This window comes from Bos javanicus, chromosome 5 (assembly GCF_032452875.1).
Source record: "Bos javanicus breed banteng chromosome 5, ARS-OSU_banteng_1.0, whole genome shotgun sequence".
NCBI classification, from domain to species: Eukaryota; Metazoa; Chordata; class Mammalia; order Artiodactyla; family Bovidae; genus Bos; species Bos javanicus.
The window spans coordinates 67941909-67969816 of record NC_083872.1 but is presented as its reverse complement, the minus strand read 5'-3'; the positions used below and the strand labels follow the sequence as shown (position 1 = coordinate 67969816).

Genomic DNA, 27908 nt, shown 5'->3' with positions numbered 1-27908 from the left:
TCTGAATGTTGAGCTTTAAGTCAAATTTTTCACTCTCCTCTTTCACTTTCATCAAGAGGCTCTTTAGTTCCTCTTCACTTTCTGCCATAAGGGTGGTGTCATCTGCATATCTGAGGTTATTGATATTTTTCCCTGCAATCTTGATTCCAGCTTGTGCTTCTTCCAGCCCAGCATTTCTCATGATGTACTCTGCATATAAGTTAAATAAGCAGGGTGACAATATACAGCCTTGACGTACTCCTTTCCCAATTTGGAACCAGTCTGTTCCATGTCGAGTTCTAACTGTTGTTTCTTGACCTGCATATAGATTTCTCAAGAGGCAGGTCAGGTGGTCTGGTATTCCCTTCTCTTTCAGAATTTTCCACAGTTTATTGTGAGCCACACAGTCAAAGGCTTTGGCATAGTCAAGAAAGCAGAAATAGATGTTTTTCTGGAACTCTCTTGCTTTTTTGATGATCCAGTGGATGTTGGCAATTTGATCTCTGGTTCCTCTGCCTTTTCTAAAATCAGCTTGAACATCTGGAAGTTCACGGTTCACGTATTGCTGAAGCCTGGCTTAGAGAATTTTGAGCATTACTTTACTAGCATGTGAGATGAGTGCAATTGTGCGGTAGTTTGAGCATTCTTTGGCATTGCCCTTCTTTGGGATTGGAATGAAAACTGACCTTTTCCAGTCCTGTGGCCACTGCTGAGTTTTCCAAATTTGCTGGCATATTGAGTACAGCACTTTCACAGTATAATCTTTCAGGATTTGAAATAGCCTCACTGGAATTCCATCACCTCCACTAGCTTTGTTCGTAGTGATGCTTTCTAAGGCCCACTTGACTTCACATTCCAGGATGTCTGGCTCTAGGTCAGTGATCACACCATCGTGATTATCTGGGTCGTGAAGATCTTTTTTGTATAGTTCTTCTGTGTATTCTTGCCACCTCTTCTTAATATCTTATGCTTCTGTTAGGTCTATACCATTTCTGTCCTTTATCAAGCCCGTCTTTGCATGAAATGTTCCCTTGGTATCTCTAATTTTGTTGACGAGATCTCTAGTCCTTCTCATTCTGTTGTTTTCCTCTATTTCTTTGCTTTGATCGCTGAGGAAGGCTTTCTTATCTCTCCTTGCTATTCTTTGGAACTCTGGATTCAGATGCTTATATCTTTCCTTTTCTCCTTTGCTTTTCACTTCCCTTCTTTTCACAGCTATTTGTAAGGCCTCCCCAGACAGCCATTTTGCTTTTTTGCATTTCTTTTTCTTGGGGATGGTCTTGATCCCTGTCTCCTGTACAATGTCACGAACCTCTGTCCATAGTTCATCAGGCACTCTGTCTATCAGATCTAGTCCCTTAAATTTATTTCTCACTTTGACTGTATAATTGTAAGGGATTTAAGTCATACCTGAATGGTCTAGTGGTTTTCCCTACTTTCTTCAATTTAAGTCTGAATTTGACAATAAGGTGTTCATGATCTGAGTCACAGACAGCTCCCAGTCTTGTTTTTGCTGACTGTATAGAGCTTCTCCATCTTTGGCTGCAAAGAATATAATCAATCTGATTTCAGTGTTGACCATCTGGTGATGTCCATGTGTAGAATCTTCTCTTGTGTTGTTGGAAGAGGGTATTTGCTATGACCAGCGTGTTCTTTTGGAAAAACTCTATTAGCCTTTGCTCTACATAATAATATATGTATTATGCTCATACAAAGCCTTTAATAATTCTTTAATATCTCTAGTTTAACAGGGACCTTGCATCCCTGTTTGCGTCATTGTATTATGTCTACGTTTGGTGAAGAAGGGCAGCAGCTGGGAAGTCTGAAAATGTATTATTTCATGCAAGTCCCTATCTCTTAGATCTGAATAAAATTCCTCCCAGAAGAACTACCTGCTAGAAAATTCTCACTACCTAATGAGTTTATTCGTATCCAGAACCTTCTCAGTAATTGGGTTGTGTCCTGCAGGTTCACAGAGATGCGGAATCACAGCTGGTTTTGCAGGAGTGGAAGAAGGAGAGGAAGGATATGAGGTAAGAGTGGCCTGTTGTGAACGGAGTGAATCCTTCACTGTGGCCCCGTGCACTCAGCCCACACGCTTTCCCCAAGGCCAGCCAGAGGTGGGACTCGAAAAAGCCTTACTTAGTTGCCAGGGGTGACTGTGACCCCCAGGATCCAGAATGAGCCAGCTGCCATTAGTGATGAGTGACATTTCCTCGAGGCAGCAGCGAGCTCCCTCCCACCTTCTGCCCACCCCTGAGTTTGTTGTCTGTCTGTCCCTCCCCGCATCCATCCCTCCTTCCGTCCCACTTAATTTCCCTCTTTGGGCAGCCAGCAGCCCAGCGTGGCCAGTGGGACAGTGTTGGAGGTGGCTGTGAACCGCAGTGAATCCTTGGGGCTCCTACAGTGCTGGTGCTCATTTGTAACACTGCTGTGTTAGGTATGTGCAGTCACTCAAATCATGATGCTGATTGATGAAGAAAGCCGTCTGCTGTCAGATGGGTGTTTGTCTTAAGGGAATAGTTATTCTTGAGTTGTTTTTTCTTTTTATTAAACTATAGCTGATTTACAGCGTTGTGTTAGTTTCAAGTGTACAGCTGCAGATTCTTCTCCATTATAGGAAAGATTGAATATATTGAATAGTGATATCAAATAGAGTTCCATGTTCTATATAGTAAGTAAATCCTCTTTGTGTATGTATTTTATATAGTAGCGTGTATCTGTTCATCTCACACTCCTAATTTATCCCTTCCCCTCTTCTTTTCCCTTTGGTACCCATAAATTTGTTTTCTCTGTCTGTGAATCTGTTTCTGTTTTGTAAATAAGTTCATTTGTTTTATTTTTTAGATTCCACATATAAGTGATATGTGGCATTTGTCTTTCTCTGTCTGACTTCCTTCACTTAGTGTGATAATGTCTAGGTCTGCCCATGTTGCTGCAGATGACATTATTTCATTTTTTTTTTTTTATGGCTGACACGACTGAGCGACTGAACTGAACTGAACTGAATAGTCTAGTATATGTGTGTGTATGTGTATGAAAAGTGAAAGTGAGGGTGTTAGTCGCTCAGTCGTGTCCAGCTCTTTGCGACCTCTTGGACTGTAGTGTGCCAGGTTCTTCTGTCCTTGGAATTCTCCAGGCAAGAATACTGGAGAGGGTAGCCATTCCCTTCTCCAGGGGATCTTCCTGACCCAGGGATTGAATCTGCGTCTCCTGCATTGCAGGGAGATTCTTTACCATCTGAGCCATGGCTTGGCTCAGAGCATTTGGCACTTAATTCAGGCTAGATGGTAAAGATTTTAAAGGAGAATTATTCTCAAGAGGCCTTGTGGACAGTTGTGCTTCCCTGTAGAAGAGGGTGCTGTGTATGTGGGCAGTGTTGATGTGGCCATTTCTGCTCTTATGGTCCCCCCACGCCTCCTTCCCAGGCAGCACAGCTGTCTCTAAGGTTTGGAGGTAGCACTCACTGCCTGGTTCTGATCTCTGAGCAGTGGGCAGTCTGGTGGGACTGGTGTGCCTGGAAAGCAGGGAGAGTCCATTCCTCTGGGCTGCAGAAGCCACGGCTGTACTGATTTGATCCTCCTCCCTCTCAACGTGTTGGTTATTGGCAGTGTATTGGTTATTATAATGTGATTATTGGTCTGAAATGTTGGGTGAGAGGGTGATCGGCATATGATGCATATATGCTTATAATTCAGGCTTCAAGGAGGTGCTTGAAGCTCTGTATTAGATGCCAGAGGTGTGCTTACATCGCTGTAATATAATGCTTAATCTCTTAGATATAAAGTACTTTCAAGTTTATGATACACTCTTATTTCTCTTACCTTATGGAGTTCTCACTATAACCTCACGAGAAGGGGGCCTTGATCTTGTTCTGTAGATGAGGGAAGTTTGGAGACTCTGAGAATATTCTCCATTTCTGTGGACCTTCAGAAGTGGCTCTTTCACCTTCCATTTTTGTTTGGGAAATGGGGTGTGCATGTTTAGGGGCTCCCACCTTGCCTCTGGAGCCTTCAGCTGTGTTCTCTCCACTGGCCTAAGTGGGGAATGTGGTCAGAACCATTTTGATGGATGAACAGACTGTTTTCCCAATTAGAAGTCAGGGCTGCTCTAGGCTAATTTGAGTCCTATGCATATGAAGTAGGAAATCAAGAAACATCTGGAGTAACAGGCACATTTGGCCTTGGAGTACAGAATGAAGCAGGGCAAAGGCTAATAGAGTTTTGCCAAGAGAACTCACTGGTCATAGCAAACACCCTCTTCCGACAACACAAGAGAAGACTCTACACATGGACATCACCAGATGGTCAACACCAAAATCAGATTGATTATATTCTTTGCAGCCAAAGATGGAGAAGCTCTATACAGTCAGCAAAAACAAGACCGGGAGCTGACTGTGGCTCAGATCATGAACTCCTTATTGCCAAATTCAGACTTACATTGAAGAAAGTAGGGAAAATCACTAGACCATTCAGGTATGACCTAAATCAAATCCCTTACGATTATACAGTGGAAATGAGAAATAGATTTAAGGGACTAGATCTGATAGACAGAGTGCCTGATGAACTATGGATGGAGGTTCGTGACATTGTACAGGAGACAGGGATCAACACCATCCCCAAGAAAAAGAAATGCAAAAAGGCAAAATGGCTGTCTGAGGAGGCCTTAAAATAGCTGTGTAAAGAAAAGAACCTAAAAGCAAAGGAGAAAAGAAAAGATATACCCATTTGAGCATAGTTTCAAAGAATAGCAAGGAGAGATAAGAAAGCCTTCCTCAGTGATCAGTGCAAAGAAATAGAGGAAAACAATAGAATGGGAAAGACTAGAGATCTCTTCAAGAAAATTAGAGATACCAAGGGAACATTTCATGCAAAGATGGGCTCGATAAAGGACAGAAATGGTATGGACCTAACAGAAGCAGAAGATATTAAGAAGAGGTGGCAAGAATACACAGAAGAACTATACAAAAAAGATCTTCACAACCCAGATAATCATGATGGTGTGATCACTCACCCAGAACCAGACATCCTGGAATGCAAAGTCAAGTGGGCCTTAGGAAGCATCACTACAAACACAGCTAGTGGAGGTGATGGAATTCCAGTTGAGCTGTTTTAAATCCTGAAAGATTATGCTGTTGAAGTGCTGCACTCAATATGCCAGCAAATTTGGAAAACTCAGCAGTGGCCACAGGACTGGAAAAGGTCAGTTTTCATTCCAGTCCCAAAGAAAGGCAATGCCAAAGAATGCTCAAACTACTGCACAATTGCACTCATCTCACATGCTAGTAAAGTAATGCTCAAAATTCTCCAAGCCAGACTTCAGCAATACGTGAACCGTGAACTTCCTGATGTTCAAGCTGGTTTTAGAAAAGGCAGAGGAACCACAGATCAAATTGCCACCATCTGTTGGATCATCGAAAAAGCACATGAGTTCCAGAAAAACATCTATTTCTGCTTTATTGACTATGCCAAAACCTTTGACAGTGTGGATCACCACAAACTGTGGAAAATTCTGAAAGAGAAGGGAATACCAGACCACCTGACCTGCCTCTTGAGAAATCTGTATGCAGGTCCGGAAACAATAGTTAGAACTGGACATGAAACAACAGACAGGTTCCAAAAATGAAAAGGAGTACGTCAAGGCTGTATACTGTCACTCTGCTTATTTAACTTCTATGCAGAGTACATCATGAGAAATGCTGGGCTGGATGAAGCTCAAGCTGGAATCAAGATTTTCAGGAGAAATATCAATAACCTCAGATATGCAGATGATACCACCATTATGGCAGAAAGCAAAGAACTAAAGAGCCTCTTGATAAAAGTGAAAGAGAGTGAAAAAGTTTGCTTAAAGCCTAATATTCAGAAACATGCCTAACATCATGGTATCCGGTCCCATCACTTCATGGAAAATAGATGGGGAAACAGTGGCACACTTTATTTTTTGGGGCTTCAAAATCACTGCAGCCATGAAATTAAAAGATGCTTACTCCTTGGAAGAAAAGTTATGACCAACCTAGTTAGCATATTAAAAAGCAGAGACATTACTTGTCAACAAAAGTCTGTCTGGTCAAAGCTATGGTTTTTCCAGTAGTCGTGTATAGATGTGAGAGTTGGACTATAAAGAAAGCTGAGCACCAAAGATTGATGCTTTTGAACTGTGGTGTCGGAAGAGACTCTTGAGAGTCCCTTGGACTGCAAGGAAATCCACCCAGTCCATCCTAAAGGAAATCAGTCCTGAATATTCATTGATAGGACTGATATTAAAGCTGAAACTCCAATACTTTGGCCACCTGATGTGAAGAACTGACTCATTTAAAAAGACCCTGATGCTGGGAAAGATTGAAGGTGGGAGGAGAAGGGGACCACCAAGCATAAGGTAGTTGGATGGCATCACCGACTCAATTGATGTGTTTGAGTAAATTCCGGGAGTTGGTGATGGACAGGGAGGCCTGGCGTGCTGCAGTCCATGGGGTTGCAAGAGTCGGACACGACTGAGCGACTGAACTGAAGCATATGAAACAGTGATTAAAAATTTTTTTTTATTGATGTATAGTTGATGTACAATATTATATTAGTTTCAGGTATACAACATAGTGATTCAAAATTTTTATGGATTTTGTAACTTTTTTTTTAACTTTTATATTGGAGTGTAATTAACATTGTGTTAGTTTCAGATGTACAGTAAAGTGATTCATTTATATAGATATATATGTATAACTTTTTTTAATGTATCTTTAAATAAATTTGTTTTTGGCTGCACTGGGTTTTTTGTTGCTATGCGCGGGCTTTCTCTAGGTGCGGTGTGCGGGCTTCTCATTGCAGTGGCTTCTCTTGTTGCAGAGCACAGGCTCTAGGGTGCTCTGGCTTCAGGAGTTGCATTGCGTGGGCCCAGTAGTTGTGGCACATGGGCTTAGTTGCCCAGCGGCATGTGGAATCTTCTCAGACCAGGGATCACAGGCACGTACCCTGCATCTGCAGGTGGATTCTTAACCACTGGATTGCCGGGAAGGTCCTACATGTATCTCTTCTCTGTGAAACAGTGATTTTGGTGTCATCTGATGTCAGTAACTAAAAGCAGACCTTCGGGGAGTCACACTGTTGCTTTGCTCTTCTCTCGCCTCTTCAGGGAAATGACCAAAGGTTTCTTCAATGCCCAGTTTGGGAGCTTGTTCCGCACAGACCAGAACCCCACGTACTTCCTGCGGCGCCTGTCACGGTTCGCCGACATCTACATGGCGTCCCTGAGCTGCCTGCTGAACTACGACGTCAGCCACACCTTCTACCCCCGGCGGACCCCACTGCAGCACGAGCTGCCCGCCTGGTCTGATCGGCCCCCGGCCGCCCGGCTGCCACTGCTGCAAGAGGCCCAGGCCAAGTAGCTGGCGGCCCCCAAACCCCTGGGCACCAAAAGCCAGGACCGGTGATGGCCCCACGCTGGGCAGACTCTGTGGGGATGTGAGCGTCCCTTTTGGAAATGATACAGATAGTCTTAGTGGTACCTGTTTTGTACATTATGGAGGATACCCCGAAGCTCGTGGAGAAGGGAGCTCACAGCTCGCAGAGCCCGCCCTCCTATGCACGTGGGGAGGGGACAGCGGCTGGCCTCCTGTCGACACCCTCTGATCAGCCTTCTTGTTTCCCAAGGTACTGTATCCAGCATCGGACTTCCTGGGATGGGGAGTCTTCTTGATGTCTGCTCTGTATTCCAGCAGGTGATGTTTTGAAACTCTTCTTAACTCTTCTGTGGAAAGTGCATGGAAAATGCTGAACACGCACAGACAGTGCCGGACCCGGTGACGTGCATCCCTGGTGAACTGCTGATGCTTTAGTGGGCGCTTGGATGGCGTACCGTGGTGTAAGCAGCTGAGATGGAGCCCAGGCGGCAGCTGGTTCCCACACACCTGGTACTAGGGCTCTGGCATACTGGTGCCTCCCTTGACAGCAGACTCAGCCTCCCTGGAGGTCTTATGTGAGAAGGAACAGGAGAAGTTGCAAGTCCTTGGCCTTGATTGTCCTCAGTATCCATTTCCTTTGTCTTGCCCCACATGGGGGAAGGACCATGGTGTCCCAAGTGGTGGGCAGGTTCACTCTTTTCTCTCAGAAAAGGAGGACAAGGAGAGAAAAGCTTCTGGTTTAATGTCCTGCCAGCAGAACAGACTGTAGAATGAGGCTGCTACATGCCAACGAGCGAGAGGAACCAGTGCGTTTGTGGTGGGTATCCCAGGACTTTATAACCCCTGACACTACCACCACACCTGTGTTGCTTGAACCGGCTTATTGGAGGATGAAAAATGAAACGAAGAAAAATGTCCTCGTAACTTAGTGCCGTGTGGCGACCCCCCAGCCCCCAGGTGTTTTGCAATCTTGTTAAACTGTGTGTTACCAGAAACCCTCCTCGTTGGAGGGCAGTGATTCATCAGCCGAGGAGACGGGCTTGAATCCAGCCAGAGCGAGGGAGGTGGCCCTCTCTGCTTAGCTGTCTCCCACCTTCTCCCTGTAGATCGCTTTCCTGCCATGTTTATGTGTCTGTTTTGGGAATTTCTGTAGTGTCTGTGTTTAAGGTGGGAGCGGATCAAGGACGTTGACGTTGAGAGAAACAGAGTTGGAAATAGCCTCACTGAGTGAGTGTTCCCATTTCTGAGGACAAGGCAAGTGGCACCTGTCCTTAAACCTGGAGGATGCAGGGGCGGAGGAAAGGGGCTTGAGGAGAGACTGCTCGCTTATTCGGCATTTTTAATGAATTTGTGTGGAGCCAGCTGTTGAGGAAATGTGAGCTTGGCCTGCCACAGGCTACCTGCCTGAGTGCAGAAATTAGGTGACTTCTATGCTATGCTATGCTAAGTCATGCTATAGAAGTTTTCTAATGTTTAACGCTATAGTTTTTTAACGCTATAGAAGTGTTTTAATGGGACTGTTGTTGTTTAGTCGACTCTTGGCAACCCCATGAACTGTAGCCCACCAGGCTCCTCTGTCCATGGGATTTCCCAACCAGGAATACTGGAGTGGGTTGTGATTTCCTTCTCCAGGGGATCTTCCTGACCCAGGGGTCGAATGCACATCTCCTGCATTGGCAGGTGGATTCTTTACTGACTGAGCCACCAGGCATACCTGTGATCTTTTCTTATATTTAACTAAAATAGTGAAGGTGACTCTCTAGACCTAATAGGCCCAGTTGGCCTTCTTTTTTCCCTTTATTATAAACACAGGTGTCCATTCCCTTTTCAGGCTGCAGGAGGCATTTTGTTGGCTGTTTGTTAGTGCCTGGGGGTTTTAAGCATCAGAGTGCATTGGAGACTGGCATTTCAGGGGTGCAGGAGGCACCCAGAACTGCTCAGTGTTGGGGTCCTCAGAGGATATGCTGGTGCTTTGGGCTGATAGTTTCTGCTTTGGAGAAGCTGGTTGAGGAAGTAGGTATTTTAAAACTCTTTCTAATCAGGTATTCACCCGATATATCCTACGTGCCAGTGATAGGGTGTTTTGTTTACTCAAGAAAGTTGTTACCCAACAACAACTCAGTACAGCTGTTCTTACTGCTTTCATGTATGTCTGGGTTAGGAGACCCAAGCCTGGGGCGAGAAATACATTTTCTAGGTGTGTGAATAAGGAATTTTAATGACTTATCACCAATTAAGGTTGAGCAAGCGCCAGGATATAGTGAAGAATAGGGAAGCCTGGCATGCTGCAGTCCATGGGGTCGCAAAGAGTCAGACATGACTGAGCGACTGAACAACAACTGAAGGCCATGGCACATGACGGTATTGAAGTCTGTCTGCGGAGGACCCACTGAGCATGCGCTGGGGCCAGCGCACAGTCAGGGTCAGGACGGCCATCTCTGTATGAAGGACTGAGGGCTTCTCTTTGTCTGTGCTTGTTCATTTTAATTTGTCACTGTCATGACTCAGCTGGGATTCAGCACCCTGTACAGCATTCTGTTCCTCCTGGTTTAGCCTCTGGTGAGCCCACTGATGAACGCATTTGGGTGCAAGGGAAGGGAGTCTATTTTCTACCACTTAAAAGATCAGTTTGGAAAGTGAGCAGAATAAAATTAGCTTGCACATTGAAAAATATTTTCCCTTTTTAGCATCAGTTAGACTGATTTTCCCAGAAGGATGTGAACAAAAATTCATAGTCCAGGGGCGGCTATCTGTGCCCCTAAGGCTCACCATAGCTGTAGCCGGTTGTCCTGGAAGGGACCTGCACAACTGTTTTTTCCAGAATCGTTTTTTTAAGTAGATGAAACCTGGCTTTTAATATATTTTAGGAGTTTGGAGAGCTCCCACTTTCCTCCTAACATAGTCTTTAAAATTTTTTTTTCTTTTAAAAATTCCCTTCAGCTCCACTACTGCCAGCTAACATAAACCACCTGTTACTGATTCAGGCCCATCTATGACTGAATTCCTAGTTGCTTTGAAGGCATTGGTTCTCTTAATTAGTGCCAAGGAGAAATGCAAAGTCCTCTTTCCTGCTAGCTAATTTAGCTTTGGGTGAACTAAATAGCTTCCCCCGCCCCTTTTCCTCCCCAAAGGCCTCTAAAGCGGTAGAGTGTGCTAAACGTTGGAATTGGATCTGCTCTGCCAAATGCTCATCTGTTGCCAAAGACCCACTTGGGGGCCCTGGTCTGGAATATGCTCTCAGACTCAGTCTGGGTAGAGGCAGGGAGGGTTCCTTGATTGCTCCATTCAACTACCACGGAGCCTGTGTTGTGCTGGCTTAGTACTGATTTCCTTTTGTACTAATTTCCTTTCTTTTCTCCGTTAGCATATGGGAGCTAGGCTCCAAGCCTGGCTTAAGTGAAAAGTAAAGTTGCTCAGTCGTGTCTGACTCTTTGCGACCCCATGGACTGTAGCCCACCAGGCTCCTCTGTCCATGGAATTTTCCAGACAGGAGTACTAGAGTGTCCGACTCTTTGCGACCCCATGGACTGTAGCCCACCAGGCTCCTCTCTCCATGGAATTTTCCAGGCAAGAGTACTAGAGTGGGTTGCCATTTCCTTCTCCAGGGGATCTTCCCAACCCAGGGATTGAACCTGGGTCCTCCCGCATTGTAGGCAGATGCTTTACCATCTGAGCCACCAGGGAAGCCCCCAAGTTTAGCTTAGCTTACCTTTAATACCCTAGTGGATGGAGGAAGAAAAAGGGAGTGAAGTTTCCCTAATGTAAGGCTCAGCACACTTTCCCTGGCAAGGACCGGACAGGAAAGACTTCCGGCTTTGCAGGCCGTTTGCTGCAGTCCCTCCTCTGGGACTGGGCCTGCCTGTGGTCCAGGGCAGCCTGGCCTCTGAAGACAGGCTGCAGGCTGGATTTGGCCCTCGGGCGGTGGTTTGCTGACCCCCACATCAACAGATTGTGTGGGTGGCCATGATGAGATGATGATTTTGCTGAAAGTGTGCAGGGTGGTAAGCAACCACAGAACACAGTTGTGTGCAGCCAGTGGAAAGAAGTTCTGTAGGTAAGCTCGCACTTCCCCTAGGAGCTTCTCTCTGGACATATTCACTTATGTGGCCAGTGGTAACATACTGTGTTTCCGGCACATGGCATGATTCTCAGTTGTGTGACTGAGTGGCCAGGCTTGGCACTCATTGAATATACCTCTCGTTGTGCTCATCTGTGATTGTGTTAGTAGCGTTGTGATGGGCTTGGCTACCCTGAAGGACTTTATCCCCCAGCTGCTGTGGGGGTTGGTTGCTGCTGGCTCACTGTCTGCAGCTGTAGGTCCTCTCTGGGAGCTTCCCCCTGTTGAAGAGTCCTGCCTCGGATGAAGGGTGTGTTCAGACTCCCTCCCTGGAGCAACTCTGAAGGCCCATCAGCTCCTTCCTGCCCCACCCCCCCTTCCTTTTTCCCAGGTGTGCATCCCAAGGACAGTTCCCTGTAAACTTCCCGTGTGAGACTCCCCACCTCATGCCTGCTCTCTGGAACTGACCCACAACACTGCTCTGTACTTTTCTACACTGCAGCCTTGAACTCTGACTTAGGACACTGTTTTCTAATTATTTAGTAGAAGGACAGATGGTGCCTGTTTAATTTCAGGCATGGTAAATGCAAATTAGGTAGACTTGCTATTTATCCTGAATGTGAATTTGCTATTTATTCTAAATACTGATTTTATGTTAACATGATGTCGAACTTACTGCCAAATAAAAGTTTGAATTGTATTGTCCAGTTTACTCCCAGTCATCCTGCTTTTGTGTGCTTCAGTTAGTGGCAAAAGTCATATCACATTCTAATGTACCCAAAAAAGAATATCCCTGAGTAAAGGGGCAAAAGGTTGATGGTTCCTTCCTTACCACCCTGGTCTCCCCACCCTCAGGAGAGCACACCTGCCTGTTCTCAGAGCTTGAAGACCATGTAGTGAAGCCACAGAAGGAAAATGGGTGTGAATTTGGCCTTAGGTGGCAGCAGGTGACCCACCTAGAATTTCTGTCTCTCACAGACAGTTCCCTCCTTGAAAACAAGGAGAAGACAGCGATCCACCTGTTTGTCTGCAAAGTACCGGGAGAATGGAAAATTGGAAGCAGTGTTTTAAGGGAAGAAAATATTAATACTGAATGAGGAGTGCATGTTGTGAAGTCAGTTCACTGCTGGGTTTGGATATACTTATATTTTGAAGAGCCTTTTTAAACTGTTTGAATGTGTTTAAACTTAATATCCTTGACCTCTATTGTGCTAGGACCTTCATCTCCTTCACTCCTCTCGTGGGTGCCTGCTGTTTTTCCTCTTAATCATGTGCCTTTCTGTCCCCTTGATGGTGGAGTTGGTGGACTCACTAATGAATCCGTCCCACGGTCCCCTTGGGGAGCGAGTTCCTGGAGAGCCAGCATTGCCGTATCACGGCACGTTGTCCAAGAGGAGGTGGTAAATCGTTCCTCTGCCTGAATAAATGCCCTTTCCTGGAGTTGTGAGGAAGCTTCTGAGACTCCAGGGGCTTCTGAACTTTGGACTTGGCTCAGCAAAAACCCTGATGATTTGGAACAAAGTTGTTTGGGCCGTGAGGGTGATGGAGGGGGGTCTGAGATCTGCTCATCCCAGCCTTTCCCATCTCCATTGCCCAGAGGGGGCTCCCGAGCCTGGCCAGTGCTACCCCCGGGGTAGCTTGCAAAAGGGTGGCGGGTGGGCTGGAGGCACTTGGTTGTCACAGTGATGGAGAGGCCACTTCGGGCCTTTTGAGGGTCCGGTGGACATCCAGCCTTGCACAGAGTCCTGCATGGAGAAGAACTGGCCCGATTCTGGACGTTTCATATAAATGGAATCATCTGGTATGTGGTCTTCTGTGTCTGATGACTTCTTTCACTGAGCATCATATTTTCAAGGTTCATCCATGGTGTTGCATGTATCTACTTAGTTCTGTTTTAGGAATGCTATTTCTTTGTGTGGCAAGACACAGTTTGGTTATTCATTTGTAAGTCATAGACACTTGGCTTGTTTCCATGTTTTGGCTATTATGAATAATACTAATAATGCTACCTCTATAAGTTGTTGTATGGACATGTGTTCACTTCTCTTGGGTCTGTACCTAGGAGTGGAATTTCTGGATCACATGGTAATTCTATGTTTAACTTTTTGAGGAACTGCTGGACTGTTTTCCACGGTAGGGACACAATTTTACATTCCTACCAACAAAGTAGAAGGGATCCAGTTTCTCCACACCCTCGCGGATACTGGTTATTGTCTGTGTTTTAAGGATGGCCATCCTCGTGGGTGTGAAGTGGTATCTCCTTGTGGTTATTATGTCTTCTTCACACAAACAAGCAAACCAAACAGAATTAAGAAAGAAGCACTCATAATGCAGATGTTGGCTAACTAACAGCCCTAATGAGCCCTAATGAGTTGATTTTACCTTCAGAGTTTGACCCCTCCTATGGCAAATGGTCGATTTGTTTCCCAGACACTGGATTTGTTCCACTGACTTTATTTCTGTTCTGTAACCAATAATTGAGCACATTTCACATGCCACACACTGTGCTGGGTGTCAAGATAAAAAGACGAATGAGGAAGGTCTCTGCCTTCGGAAGCTTACAGTCTTTTTTTTTTTTTTTGGAAGCTTACAGTCTTAACAGGGAAATAAGACAAGGTCACTAGAGTGCTGGGCAAAAGGTAAAAGGTGCTACTGAAGGTTAGGGAAGATAGCAGAGGGTCAGGGAGGGAGCAGTCCCCTGGGTGGTGGGTGGGCTTAATATGGTCTCTCACCCACAGAAACAGAATATCCCCTGGATCAACTGAAGCGATGAGGTATGGCTTGAGTGCTCCAGACTTTGAAATGTTAAAGGAGCTTACATTTCCCACAGTCAACTGGGGCTGAGGATTCACAGTTGATGGCCTTTCTGAGGTGGCTCTGGGGACCCAGGTGGCAGCGGTGATGTCTGGAGGGGGCAGGTCCAGCCCTCATAGCGCCCCCAGGGGGTCACTGCTGTCCAGCAGCTGGTCGGCAGGGTCCTGGAAAAGAGAAGTCTGTGAACCAGGCAGAAGGTGCATCCTTCGAGGTTGAACATAATATTGGCTACTGGTCTGAGGCCTTGGCGGGTTTAGGGCACACTGGTTGTTTAGTTGCTAAGTCATGGCCAACTCTTTTGTGACCCCGTGGACTAGCCCACCAGGCTACTTTGTCCATGTGATTTTCCAAGCAAGAATACTGGAGTGGGTTGCCATTTCCTTCTCCAGGGGATCTTCCCGACCCAGGGATTGAACCTGTATCTCCTGTATTGGCAGGTGAATTCTTTACCACTGAAGCCCTGGGGAAAGCCCTTAGGACGTGCTACCCCCAATCCAGTAACTTGGCATGTTAAATGTCAAACTGAAGGAATTCTTTTACATGACAGAAGCAGGAAGGTCACTCTGACTAACTCTGCCCCCTACCCTTTTCCCCTGAAACAGGTAATAAAATTCCCTCATGAAATTTTTAGAGGAAAGAAGATGCATCACTTCTGGGGAGCTGGGGGCCAAGAAACCTGTACAAACAAACCTTGTTCACTAACCCTTATCTTCCTAGTGACTTCTTCACCATTTACTACCTCTAGGTCCAAAGCTCTCTCTCTTGTCAATTCCTCACACATTTAGTCTAAAAGGTGCAAAGGCTTCCTGTTCTGGTCCCTTCTTTGGGTCTTCATTTTCTCATGAAGGCTCCCATGTACACATAAATGTTCAATAAAATATATATGTTCTTCTGTGAGTCTGTCTTTACCAGTTTACTTTTCAGGCCCAGCCACGAATCATCAGAGGGTCAAGGAAAACTTTTCCTCTCTTTCAGCCTAAAAACACTATTTTTCCTGCAGTCTCTTGTGAATACATCCGGTGGGAGCGAGGGTGGCTTCACGCTGCTGTACTGGCTCGTGGCCTGAAGATGGGGTATGGTCTCGGCCTGAACATGTGGACAAGTCATTTCACCTCTGCAGAATTTTTCTCATCTATTAAGGGGCCTAATAATATTTACCTGACAGGGAGGTGTGTGAATTAAGTTAGATACTACTCTAAGGAAAATAAAACCACCCCACAAAACATGGCTGTTACTCTGGTTACAAAAAAAATCCTTTCCGGTTGACAGTTCATCCTGAACTGGGTCTGATCAGAAGCAACAGTCCAGAGGCGGCCTCCTGAACCTCCTGCTGTCTGTGGCTCTGATCAGACCGCAGCTCTGTCCATTCACATAATGGATGCTCACAATGTGTGGATTGGCTCCAGGTCGTCTAGAGGCAACATCTGCTCCTTCAGTATAAAAGGCATGAGAATAAAGCAGATTTGGGGCTGGTGCCCTCAGCCTAGGATTCCTGTAACTGGAATATTTTTGCCACCTGGTCTGATTAGGAAGGTTGAACCGAGTCCTGTCTCTTAGGGTACTCTCACCTGCCTCAGGTGAGTATTCCATCGACAGTGCTCATGGGGCCCCGAGAAAAGCCAGACAGCTGAGAGGCCATGGAGAGCCCTGAACAGAATATGAAATTTTTCCCCTTGCTTTTATGTTACTTTTTTAAATTTTATTTTATTTTTAAACTTTACAATATTGTATTGGTTTTGCCATATATCGAAATGAATCCACCACAGGTATACATGTGTTTCCCATCCTGAACCCTCCTCCTCCTCCCTCCCCTTACCATCCCTCTGGGTCGTCCCATTGCACCAGCCCCAAGCATTTGGACTCCCCTTGCTTTTAAAATGAGGTTGATTTCCATATCACAAGGCTTATAGAAATAGACGGTTAATAAATGCAGCTTAACTGAACTTGCCCTTGAATCTGGACTAGAAACTTTTACATGGGTTTGATTAAAAAGCAATAGGATTTATGATCTGATTATTTTCCGTATTGCAAATATATTAAATCTACTACCACAGGCACTGAGAACCATGGGAGAGTTGCATTTGGTTTACTAGAAAAATAACAACAAGTGTTGCATTCTATAAGCTTAAAATGGTACAATAGAATGCTGTAACGTTTCAGTGCCAACTTATAGAAATTCAGTATAGCCACTGCCCCGTGGACTTCAGGTGCATCACCCTCCCAGTGTGGATATGTTCACCACCCTGGAAGATGTCTGAACCCCCTACCATTGGGATTTATGGATGATGGTAGAATAGAAGGATTTGAGCTCACCTCTTATGAAAACACCAAAATTACAAGTAAGGCTTTCATTCAGATTTAACAGGGAAATCAAAAGCTTTGCAGACAAGCAAAAGCTAAGAATTCAGCACCACCAGACCACCTTTCTAACAAATGCTAAAGGAACTACTCTTAAGTGGACAAGGCCACAACTAGAAACAAAATGATGACTAGAAAAGCTCATTGGTAAAGGCAAACATCCAGTAAAGGATGGATATCACACAGAAGTGATATCAAAACCAGCAGTCATGAGAACACAAATGCAGGATATGGGAAATGTATTTGAAATTAAAAGACCAGCAACTTAAGATAATCTTGTTTATATATGGACTGCTATAACAAAACATCACGGTAACTACAAACTGAAATCTATAATAGATTACACACACATTTAAAAAAGGGGGGGGGAATTTTTATGGAGACTTCCTCACATCGACTATCAGCTACATTTCTGGCCTCTCTCTCCCTCTGGAGAGTGAAGGGTTGAACTGAAAAATCCCAACCTTCGAATCATGGTTTGGTCTTTCTGGTGACCAGAAGGCATACAGGAGCCAACCCAGAATCTCAGAACAAAAGATGCCCCTGGTATTCTCACCACTTAAGAAATTAGAGGAGTTTATGAGCTCTGGGGCAAAGACCAGTATGTTTTCTCTTATTTCACTCTTAGCTTCTCAGTCCAGACCTGGTAACATAGGCAGAGTGTGTCTCGCACATTTGATGTGAATGGGTTCCCTGCCACAGCGCTGCGGTCAGTGGCGGCTCCATCCAAACTCAAGGGTCACTAATTCTAGAAACAAGTGGCCCTTTCTTGGAAGACCAGAGCAGGACCCATGCCCCTAGATAAAAAAAAAAAACCTCGTCAAAGAGACATAGCTCCTAAAGTAAGAAGCAGCTCTGACAACAGGCAGAAGACTCCCGGACAACAGTGTAAATGTTGAAGCAGTTTTAGGTCTTCCTTTGAGCCTGCTACCTCGTCAGTGGTTGTGGCAGAATTCAGCCCAAGGTTTCTTCTCCTTGTCACCTCTCACCCGGTCCCAAGGTTGGGGTTGTGCAACCCCTAGTTCTTTTCTAGATCTAACCGATGGACGCCTCTGCAATCCACAATCCACCCAGGAGAGCTCAGAACACAGAACGACCACAGGGCTTCACCCAGCTTGCTTCTAGGCTTGTAGCCTGGAGACGTGTCCTAGAAGTGAGATTTCTTGGCGCCGTGCTCTACACAGGTCTGCTGAAAGACATCATTGCCCTACCCGCCGCCCCCCACCAACCTCAGCTGAACCTGTTTTAGATGAAAAGACAAACTCACTGTGAACGGGTCGTAGGAAGGTTCCGGGGTTGCTGAAGTTGTGCTCTCGTACATGGGGTTCGAGATATTCTCGGGTTGCTGCTTGCCAAGAGCTGCAACGTCAATGTCCTCTTCCGACTGCTCGGACAGACAAGCACAGGGCTGAGCACCACAAAGTCCCCAAGGTGGGGTGTCGCAGCCAAGTCGGAAGCCAAGGCAAGCCCCGCCCCCACCTCCACCTCCGGGAACTTTTCTGTTGTCCTTTTATTGAGATCTGACCTAGATGTAATATCATGCACCAATCTTAAGTGTTCAGCTCAATGACTTCTTAAATACGTTCACCCATGTGTGACCACCACCCAAATCAGCATACAGGGCATCTCCATCCTCCAGGAGGTGCCCTCATGCCCCCTGCCTGCCAATATCTGGTCCCACCCATGGTAAACTGCTTTTCTGACTCCCATCACCTGGAATGGTTTTACCTATCCTTGAACTTAGTATAAAAGGAATCGTGCAGCATGGCACTTTTGTTAAATGTGGTGTATATAATCCTTGTATAGGTTATCTGCCAGAAGGAAGTGACCTACTGCTTGGGGGCTGCAGCCGTATCCGGCCCGCAGGGTCTCCCATGGTGAACTAAGACCCACTGACCTGGATGTGGGTTCAGCTGTTCAAATAGGGCCAGTGTGTTTCACTGGCTATGACCTGAGGCCTCTGGCTGTGCAGGCCGCCCACCGTGTCCCCACCCTCAGAGTCAGCTTTGAAGCTTGTCTTGTGATTCCTCCAAGGTGAGTGGCCTCCTGGGCCCCTGGTGAATTTGGCTCCAAGCCACACCTGTGGCATGAAGGGCTACTGGCTGCCCTTCGCCCTCCTCCATCCTCTGATTCAGCCAGGTAGAGGGCCCCGGAGCTGCCACTGCTGATCTCTTCAGGGCAGAGGCCCCATCCAGGAGACAGGAAAAGTGTGCCAAGTGCTCAGCGAGGAAGCAGCCGGTCTGCTGGAGTAGCCCAGAGCCGGGGCTGGGTTTCAGAGTAGACCCCCATCCCCATGGTCCTGTTTTTCTCTGTCTCACCTCAAAATGCTGGAAGCCAATCGTTCTCCGGTTTAGTCGAAAGTAGGAGTATGCTGCCAAAGCAATGGCTCCGATGACCAGGATGATGGCAAAGAACACCCCTGTTCCCAGGCCGGTGTGGCCTGGCGTCTACACACAGAAAGGGCAGTGGTTGGTACCAGAACTGGTGACTTCCCCAAAGAGGCATGCTTCCTGGAGCCCACCCTATTCTGGCTTGCCTGAGGCATCTTGTGCCAGCTGGGATAAAAATAATGATAAAGCTGTCAATATGTATCTAGCCCTTACTACTTCCAGGGTCAGTTCTAAGCCCCCTTACATAAAATAATCCATTTAAATGCATAATAACACAAAGAGATAAGAACAGTTTCTACTGTTTCCATTTTTATACAGGAGAACAGAGACACACAGAGGGTAAGCACTTGCCCAGTGTCACACAGCCCGTAAGTGGTAGAGGTGGGCTTTGAAGCCAGCCTCGTTTTGCAGCTTCATACCTTTAGAACAAAGTTAGAAAACTAACATCACCACCAACTGACCACAGCCAGCTGACCAACTCTTATAAAGCAAGTGCCAGGAACTGTCTTTATTATTTTACATTAACTCATTGTCTTCCCAAGAATCCAGGGAAGAAGGCATTTTGACCTCCATTTTGCAGATAAGAAAAATGGGGCTCGATGATGTTTGGGGCTTGTCTGAGTTCACATGGGTACGAGGTGGAGGGGCTCAGGATTTTCACTCCCCTTCCAGTGGTTTCTCCACTGGCACTTCCTGCCCTTTTCATTCAGCAAATATTGGTGCTGACACATGTTATGTCACTGACACACTGGATGCGGGCTGGCATCCCTGAGGCCAGCTGCCATGGATGGGGTGGCAGGGCTCCCAGGAGTAGCTCGCTACTTGGGGAGTGGACATCGAGGCTCCTCCTTATCAGGAATGCTGTATACTCACCCCTGGGATAGAGGGAGCTTTTAAAGGCTTGGAAATGACATGAATAATCCCATTGGAGGCAAAGATGTCCCACTGCAGAATGGCTCTTCCATCAACGAACCTGGTCTCCTAGGGAGGTGAGAGGAGGGCTGTCTATCAGATATCTCTGACTATCTGATTCTTTCTTTCCATGTGGGCAGACTTAGCAGCAGCAGCAGCAGCCCTTCCATGGAAGAAAGTTGTCCAGTTTCCCTGAGGTCCGGGAGCCTGGGTTTCAGGCCCATCCTCACTGACGGGCAGTATGGGGCTTGTGCTCGCCCTCTGGACAGCCCAGAACAGCACATTAGTAGTTCTTGTGCTAACAAACTGTTCTGGGCTGCAGAGAACCCAGGAGGTCATTCTATCCAGCCCTCTTGTTTAACAGATGAGGGGTCAGAAGGTGGTGTGATCACATAGTTCATGATCACACACACCAAGATCACATAGGTAGTAGGTGGCAAACCCCATGCCCCAACTCCAGACCCACTGCTGTGAACATCACACCACACAAGAAACAGATGTTAAGTGAGCTAATTCCTCGCTAATCAAAGTGTGAGCCACTGGCTTGTGGTGTGGGCAGACACCCGGGAGTTGATTAGAAATGCAGAACCTGGGGCCCCACAACCCACCTGCTGAATTACAATATGCATTTTAACAAACTCATAAGTGATTTAAGTGCCTGTTAAAGTTTGAGAAGTACTGGTCTAAACTACTGATCTTCAGTAATAAAGATCATTTATTAGGTAAGTATTAAAAGTATTCATCAGGGCTTCCCTGGTGGTCCAATGATTAGAAGTCCGTCCACCTTCCAGTGCAGAGGACACGGGTTCGATCCCTGGCCCGGGAAGATCCCACATGCATTGGAGCAACTGGACCCATGTGCCACAGTTACTGAACCCGTGCCCTAGAGCCTGCAAGCCACAACTACTGAGCCCATACACCATAACTGCTGAAGCCTGTGTGCCCCAGAGCCCATGCTCTGCAACAAGAGAAGCCACTGCAATGAGAAGCCCATGTGCAGCAACAAAGACCCAGTGCAGCCAAAAATAACTAAATAAAATTTAAAAAATACTCATGTTTATAAAAAATATTCATTTAGCCCTTGCTACATGTCAGATACCATTATCACATGTCAAAATCCCTGAATCACTGAATCTCCATAAAAGCGTATGATCTGACAAAACCACCATGAGGTATCACTTCACACCAGTGAGAATGGCCATCATCAAAAAGTCTACAAATAATTATTAATGCTGTTGAGGGTGTGCAAAAAAGGGAACCCTCCTACAGTGCTGGTGGGAATATAAATTGGCGCAACAACTATGGAGAACAGTATGGAGTTTCCTCAGAATACTAAAATTAGAGCAACCACATGATCTTGCAATCCCACTCTTGGGCAAATTGCTAGAGAAAACCATAATTCCAAATGATACATGCAGCCTAATGTTTATGGTAGCACTATTAGAGTAGCCAAGACTTGGAAGCAACTTAAATGAGCATCAACAGATGAATGAATAAGAAGATGTGGTACATATAAACAATGGACTATTACTCAGCCATAAAAAGAATGAAATAGTGCCATCTGCAGCAACATGGATGGACCCAGATTATCTTAGTAAGTCAGAAAGGTAAATTTTGAATGTGTCATATATGGAATCTAAAAGAAAAAGATGAACTTGTCTCCAAAACAGAAATAGACTCATAGACTATTTCTGTAAACTTATGGTTAAAATTTGACAGCATATTTAAAAGCAGAGACATTACTTTGCCAACAAAGGTCCGTCTAGTCAAGGCTATGGTTTTTCCTGTGGTCATGTATGGATGTGAGAGTTGGACTGTGAAGAAAGCTAAGTGCTGAAGAATTGATGCTTTTGAACTGTGGTGTTGGAGAAGACTCTTGAGAGTCCCTTGGACTGAAGGAGATCCAACCAGTCCATCCTAAAGATCCGTCCTGGGTGTTCATTGGAAGGACTGATGTTGAAGCTGAAACTCCAATACTTTGGCCACCTGATGCGAAGAGCTGACTCATTTGAAAAGACCCTGATGTTGGGAAAGATTGAGGGCAGGAGGAGAAGGGGACGACAGAGGATGAGATGGCTGGATGGCATCACCGACTCAATGGACATGGATACGGGTAGACTCTGGCAGTTGGTGATGGACAGGGAAGCCTGGCGTGCTGCGGTTCATGGGGTTGCAAAGAGTTGGATGCGACTGAGCGACTGAAATGAACTGAATGGTTAACAAAATGGAAAGGTGGGAGGAGGGATAAATTAGGAGTACAGGATTAACATACATAATGTGAAAAAAGTGTCAGTCGTGTCCGACTCTTTGTGACCCCATAGACTGTAGCCTGCCAGGCTTCTCTGTCCATGGAATTCACCAGGCAAAAATACTGGAGTGGGTAGCCATTCCCTTCTCCAAGGTTCCTTCTCACAGGAACTATATAGTTCCCTGTGCTATTGTCTGAGCCACCAATTGGTCAGAGGGTCAATATTTTGTAATAACTTATATAGGAAAAGAACCTGAAAATACGTATATACCTGAATATATCTATAAAAAACGGAATCATCTTGCTGTGCTCCTAAAACTAATACAACATGTAAATCAACTAGACTTCAGTTGAAAGAATACTTTAGAAGCCTGTGATTTGAACATCATGGTCATGTTACCACCACCACTATCACCACTTCTAATATCACAACCACCACCATCATCCCCACCATCGTCATTGCAATTATCAACACCACCATTATCAAAATAATTTCAGTGTTAGCATCATAAGCATCATCACTGCTATCGCCATCATCAACACATCACCAACACCCCTGTCTTTCAGATGAGGAAATTGGGACCCAGAGAAGTTCAGACAAGTTACCTAAAGTCCTAGAGCTAGTGGGCGGCAGACATACTAAGGTCATTTGACTTCAAGGCTCACGTGTTAATACCTGGGATAGGCTGAAAATCTGACAGAAATAAAGGCAGAGAATCAGACAGCTTTAGAATGGTTTCATTTATAGGTCCTCATTATCAGCTTCTGGGGCTGGCGGTCACCAGGGGCTTAGTGCTCAAGGAGTAGGGGCTGCCTGACAGTCAGTATGGTGTGTTCTGGTGTTCAGCCAGTACCATCTTACTGTAGCTTTAGAGTTTTCTTTCGCATTATAAGCGTTGCCATCTATTAAGCACCTACTCTATGCTGGAAACTTTGCATTTATTATCTCCATTTCTCCCAATAAGCCCAGAAGACTTTTCATACCAGTTGGCGCTGGTCCTGGCTGGAGGTGATGAGCAGCTGGCTTCCCAGCCTCGTGTGCACGATGGTACCATTGACAAGGTCATTGTAAAAAAAGATGTTGATGTTGGAGAGGTGGTGCTCTATGTCCCGCCCAGACAGGGTCTGAGAGGAGAGGAGAGACATAAGAATGGTCTTTAAAAGTCAAGCAATATTTTCATTTTCGTGATAAGGATGACACAGAAAAAAAATCACTTCTCAAGGCCTTGACTTTTCTGCCTCCACTTGGAAGTCATTTTAATGGTCTAAGCAAAGCTTCCCAGTGATGTCCTGAGAGGGGTGGGTCTCGAGTGGGTAACAAGTGAACAGAGGTATTGCTTTTCTCAGCCCTCAGTGGGATAAGGGCTCGAGGCTGTCGGAGCCTGTGGGCAGGCTTAATAAACGCTGCCAGCTCCTCTGTGTGCCATGACACGAAGGAGGTCGGTGTGGTAGATCAGTTGCATCCCTGGCCCCAGTTCTTCACCTCTCCCTGTATCCTTGCCCTTTGCCCTATAACTCTGAGGGCCTCCCACTCTGGCTTTGGGTTCAGCTACGTGACTTTTTGGGTGTGTGGTATGTTAGCAAATGAGACCAGACAGGGTCTTAGAAAGTGCTGGCATTTTCTGCCAGAAGAACATGCCTGAGATAACCTGCTGAAGCCTGAGAGCCCTGTGGAGCAGAGTCCCAGACAGGCCAGGCTAGATCGGCTGATGGCCAGCCCAGCTCAGACACGCAAGCATGCCTAGCCAAGCCCAGAACTGCCAGCTGATCTGCAGCTGTGTGAGCCACATAAATGTAGCTACTGCACTGTGGGGTCATTTGTGACATTGCATCGTTGAGGTGATAACTGATACTGCCTAGAAGCACTAAACGCAGATACCAGGAACCCAGCTCACCTCGTTTTCCCCGAGCCCACCGTTCTGGGGCACAAAGAGGGTGCTTCGGATTGACAGGTCAGTCAGGTGTTTCAGGAATGCCCGGCCTCTGGCTGAGCTGTTGGAATACACCAGCACTTCCTGGGGATAGGAAGGAGGTGGTCAGAAGGGTCAGCGTGGTGTTTAGGGAGGGACTGGCTGGAGAGGGCGGCATCACCCCTTTGGAGTATTCCTGATGATCACCCCAGCTCAGGCTGCCACTCATCTGCTCATCTTTCTGACTGCCCCTTGGGAAAATTTTAGGAGGATTTTTCCTTTCCTTGATAAATCTTATGGTCCTAAGACACAGCCAGATCACAGGCCATTCTCAACAAGGCAGCTTGTGTAGGCTTTGAAATCTTAAGTGAATTCCGGAGTCTTCTTTTGCCAAAAATTTGCAAGGCGCCCGCTTCACCCAGAGGAAAAGCCAAAGTCCTTACAGTGCCCACGAGGCCCAAACCACCTGGAGTCTTGCTCCTCTGACCCTGCACCCAGCTGTCCTCTTGCTCACCCTGCCCCAGCCACACTGGCCTCCTTGACGTTCCTCAGGCTTGCTCAGCAACGTCCTGCCTTTCATCCTTTGCCTGGCTGTTCCTTACGCCTGGAATATTCTTCCTTGAAATCTGCATGGCTAACTTCCTCTCTTCTGTCCACACTTTGTTTACATCTTACCTTCTCACTAAGGCCTTCTCTCATCACTCTAGGCAACATGGGAACCCTGTGGGTCCCCTCCCCACCCCCATAGTCTAGATCACCTTCTAGCATTCAATACTATTCGCTTTATTCTGTTTCTTGTCTGTTTTGTTCACTGATACATCTCAAGCACATTGTTAAGTACTCAATAAATATTCACTGAACAGATTTTAAGAAATCGCACTATGCACTTCAGCACTGTCATCGTGCAGAGAGCCCTGCTGCTGCCCAGAGAAGTTGAGAATTTGCTGAAGGGCACACAGCCAGTGGGTTTTGTTCTACAAAGTCTTTTATCTGAGATGCTGTCACAAGCCACACTCCCACACAGCACAAACATTGGTTTGGGTGTTCATCTTTAGAATATTTACAGTAACCCTGAGTTTTTAGGCTAGTTAAGTGGTCTGTGGACAAAGACTCACTATTTTGGGGTCCTGGGTCTAGCTTCTGCCCTGTTCCTACAAGCCCTGTACTTATGCTCTGTCCCCTCTCCTTGGCTGTATCCTTGACCTTGCTAAGCCTCAGTTTCTTTATCTGCAAAATGGGAATAATGGCAAAAGTGACTTCATAAGGTTGCATAAGGATTTATTCTGTGTAACAAGTATTACTGAGCACCTACTATATGCTAGCCACAAGGCGGAGAAAATAATTTCCCTTATGGAGCTTATGTTTTGTGAAGCAAGTGAAAAGTAACCTGAACGGCCTCAGAGAATGCCTCGTGTGAAGAAAATGCACAGGACATGTTAGCTATTGTTATTATTGCTGTTATTAATATCAAAGCTCAGTTCTTTGATAAGTTCAGTTCAGTTGCTCAGTTGTTCAGTTGTGTTTGACTCTTTGTGACCCCATGGACTGCAGCACACCAGGCTTTCCTGTCCATCACCAACTCCTGGAGCTTGCATATATTCATGTGCATCGAGTCAGTGATGCCATCCAACCATCTCATCCTCTGTCATCCCCTTCTCCTCCTGCCTTCAGTATGTCCCAGCTGCTGCTGCTACGTTGCTTCAGTCGTGTCCGACTCTGTGTGACCTCATGGACTGCAGCCCACCAGGCTCCCCCATCCCTGGGATTCTCCAGGCAAGAACACTAGAGTGGGTTGCCATTGCCTTCTCCATCTGTCCCAGCATTAGGGTCTTTTCCAGTGAGTCAGTTCTTCACATCAGGTGGCCAAAGTATTGGAGTTTCAGGTTCAGCATCAGCCCTTCCAATGAATATTCAGGACTGATTTCTTTTAGGACGGACTGGTTTGAGCTCCTTGCAGTCCAAGAGACTCTCAAGAGTCTCCTCCAACACCACAGTTCAAAAGCATCAATTCTTTGGTGCTCAGCTTTCTTTATAGTCCAACTCTCACATCCATACATGACTACTAGAAAAACCATAACTTTGACTAGGTGGACCTTTGTTGGCAAAGTAATGTCTCTGCTTTTTAATATGCTGTCTAGGTTGGTCATAACTTTTTTTTTTCAAGGAGCAAGCCTCTTTTAATTTCATGGCTGCAGTCAACATCTGCAATGATTTTAGAGCACAAGAAAATAAAGTCTCTCACTGTTTCCATTGTTTCCCCATCTATTTGCCATGAAGTGATGGGACCAGATGCCATGATCTTAGTTTGGTGAATATTGAGTTTCAAGCCAACTTTTTCACTCTCCTCTTTCACTTTCATCAAGAGGCTCTTTAGTTCTTATTCGCTTTCTGCCATAAGAGTGGTGTCATCTGTATATCTGATGTTATTGATATTTTTCCCAGCAATCTTGATTCCAGCTTGTGCTTCATCCAGCCCAGCATATCACATGATGTACTCATATAAGTTAAATAAGCAGGGTGACAATATACAACCTTGATGTACTCCTTTCCCAATTTGGAACCAGTCTGTTATTCCATGTCTGGTTCTAACTGTTGCTTCTTGACCTGCATACAGATTTCTCAGGAGGCAGGTCAGGTGGTCTGGTATTCTCATCTCTTGAAGAATTTTCCACAGTTTGTTGTGATCCACACAGTCAAAGGCTTTGGTGTAGCAGAAGTAGATAATTTTCTGGAACTCTCTTGCTTTTTTGATGATCTAATGGATGTTGGAAATTTGATCTCTTTTCTAAATCTAGCTTGAACATCTGGAAGTTCATGGTTCATGAACTGTTGAAGCCTGGCTTGGAGAATTTTGAGCATTACTTTGCTAGTGTATGAGATGAGTGCAATTGTGAGATGAGTGCAATTGTGCAATAGTTTGAACATTCTTTGGCATTACCTTTCTTTGGGATTGGAATGAAAATTGACCTTTTCCAGTCTTGTGGCCATTGCTGAGTTTTTCAAATTCGCTAGTATATTGAGTGCAGCACTTTAACAGTATGGCGCAACTGGAATTCCATCACTTCCACTAGCTTTGTTCATAGTAATGCTTTCTAAGGCCCACTTGACTTCACATTCCAGGATGTCTGGCTCTAGGTGAGTGATCACACCATCATGGTTACCTGGGTCATGAAGATCTTTTTAATATATTTCTTCTGTGCAGTCTTCCCATCAGTTCAGTTCAGTTCAGTTCAGTTGCTCAGTTGTGTCCAACTCTTTGTGACCCCATGAACTGCAGCATGCCAAGCCTCCCTGTCCATCACTAACTCCCGGAGTTCACCCAAACCCACGTCCATCGAGTTGGTGATACCATCCAGCCATCTCATCCTCTGTCATCCCCTTCTCCTCCTGCCCCAATCCCTCCCAGGATCAGAGTCTTTTCCATGAGTCAACTATTTGCATGAGGTGGCCAAAGTACTGGAGTGTCAGCCCCAGCATCATTCCTTCCAAAGAACACCCAGGACTGATCTTTAGAATGAACTGGTTGGATCTCCTTGCAGTCCATGGGACTCTCAAGAGTCTTCTCCAACACCACAGTTCAAAAGCATCAATTCTTTGGTGCTCAGCTTTCTTCATAGTCCAACTCTCATATTCATAGTCAACACCAATTCTTTCTCTAACAGGGACTTTCTCTTCATTGGACATGACTTGTAGCATATTAAAGTGACTTTAAATGCAGTGCAGGAATTCCCTGGTGGGCTAATGGTTAGGACTCAGTGCTTTCACTGCTGAGGGTGTGGGTTTGATCCTTAGTTGGGGAACTAAGATCTTGCAAGCCATGTAGCATGGCCAAAACTAATTTTTTTTT

The 27908-nt window shown here is 45.8% G+C and overlaps 2 protein-coding genes and 1 non-coding gene across 4 annotated transcripts in view; 1 reads left to right on the top strand and 2 right to left on the bottom strand.

Moving 5' to 3' along the window:
* The window catches only part of NT5DC3 (5'-nucleotidase domain containing 3), a 71012-nt gene extending 58871 nt beyond the window's left edge, over window positions 1-12141 (top strand). The window contains exons 13-14 of the mRNA XM_061417117.1: window positions 1948-2012; window positions 7105-12141. Of these exons, the coding sequence (XP_061273101.1) occupies window positions 1948-2012; window positions 7105-7357 (318 nt within the window). The 3' untranslated portion in view covers window positions 7358-12141. The remainder of the gene's footprint in view (window positions 1-1947; window positions 2013-7104) is intronic.
* Window positions 10984-11056, bottom strand: TRNAC-ACA (transfer RNA cysteine (anticodon ACA)). The gene has a single exon. It is a non-coding gene; the product is annotated as a tRNA-Cys (tRNA).
* A 1726-nt stretch (window positions 12142-13867) lies between the features above and the next one.
* The window catches only part of STAB2 (stabilin 2), a 172159-nt gene continuing 158118 nt past the window's right edge, over window positions 13868-27908 (bottom strand). For both annotated transcript variants that reach the window (XM_061417114.1, XM_061417115.1), the window contains 6 exons: window positions 24047-24166; window positions 23136-23276; window positions 19865-19972; window positions 18920-19048; window positions 17869-17985; window positions 13868-14407 (listed from right to left, as the gene is read on the bottom strand). In XM_061417114.1, the coding sequence (XP_061273098.1) occupies window positions 14357-14407; window positions 17869-17985; window positions 18920-19048; window positions 19865-19972; window positions 23136-23276; window positions 24047-24166 (666 nt within the window). In that variant the 3' untranslated portion in view covers window positions 13868-14356. The remainder of the gene's footprint in view (window positions 14408-17868; window positions 17986-18919; window positions 19049-19864; window positions 19973-23135; window positions 23277-24046; window positions 24167-27908) is intronic.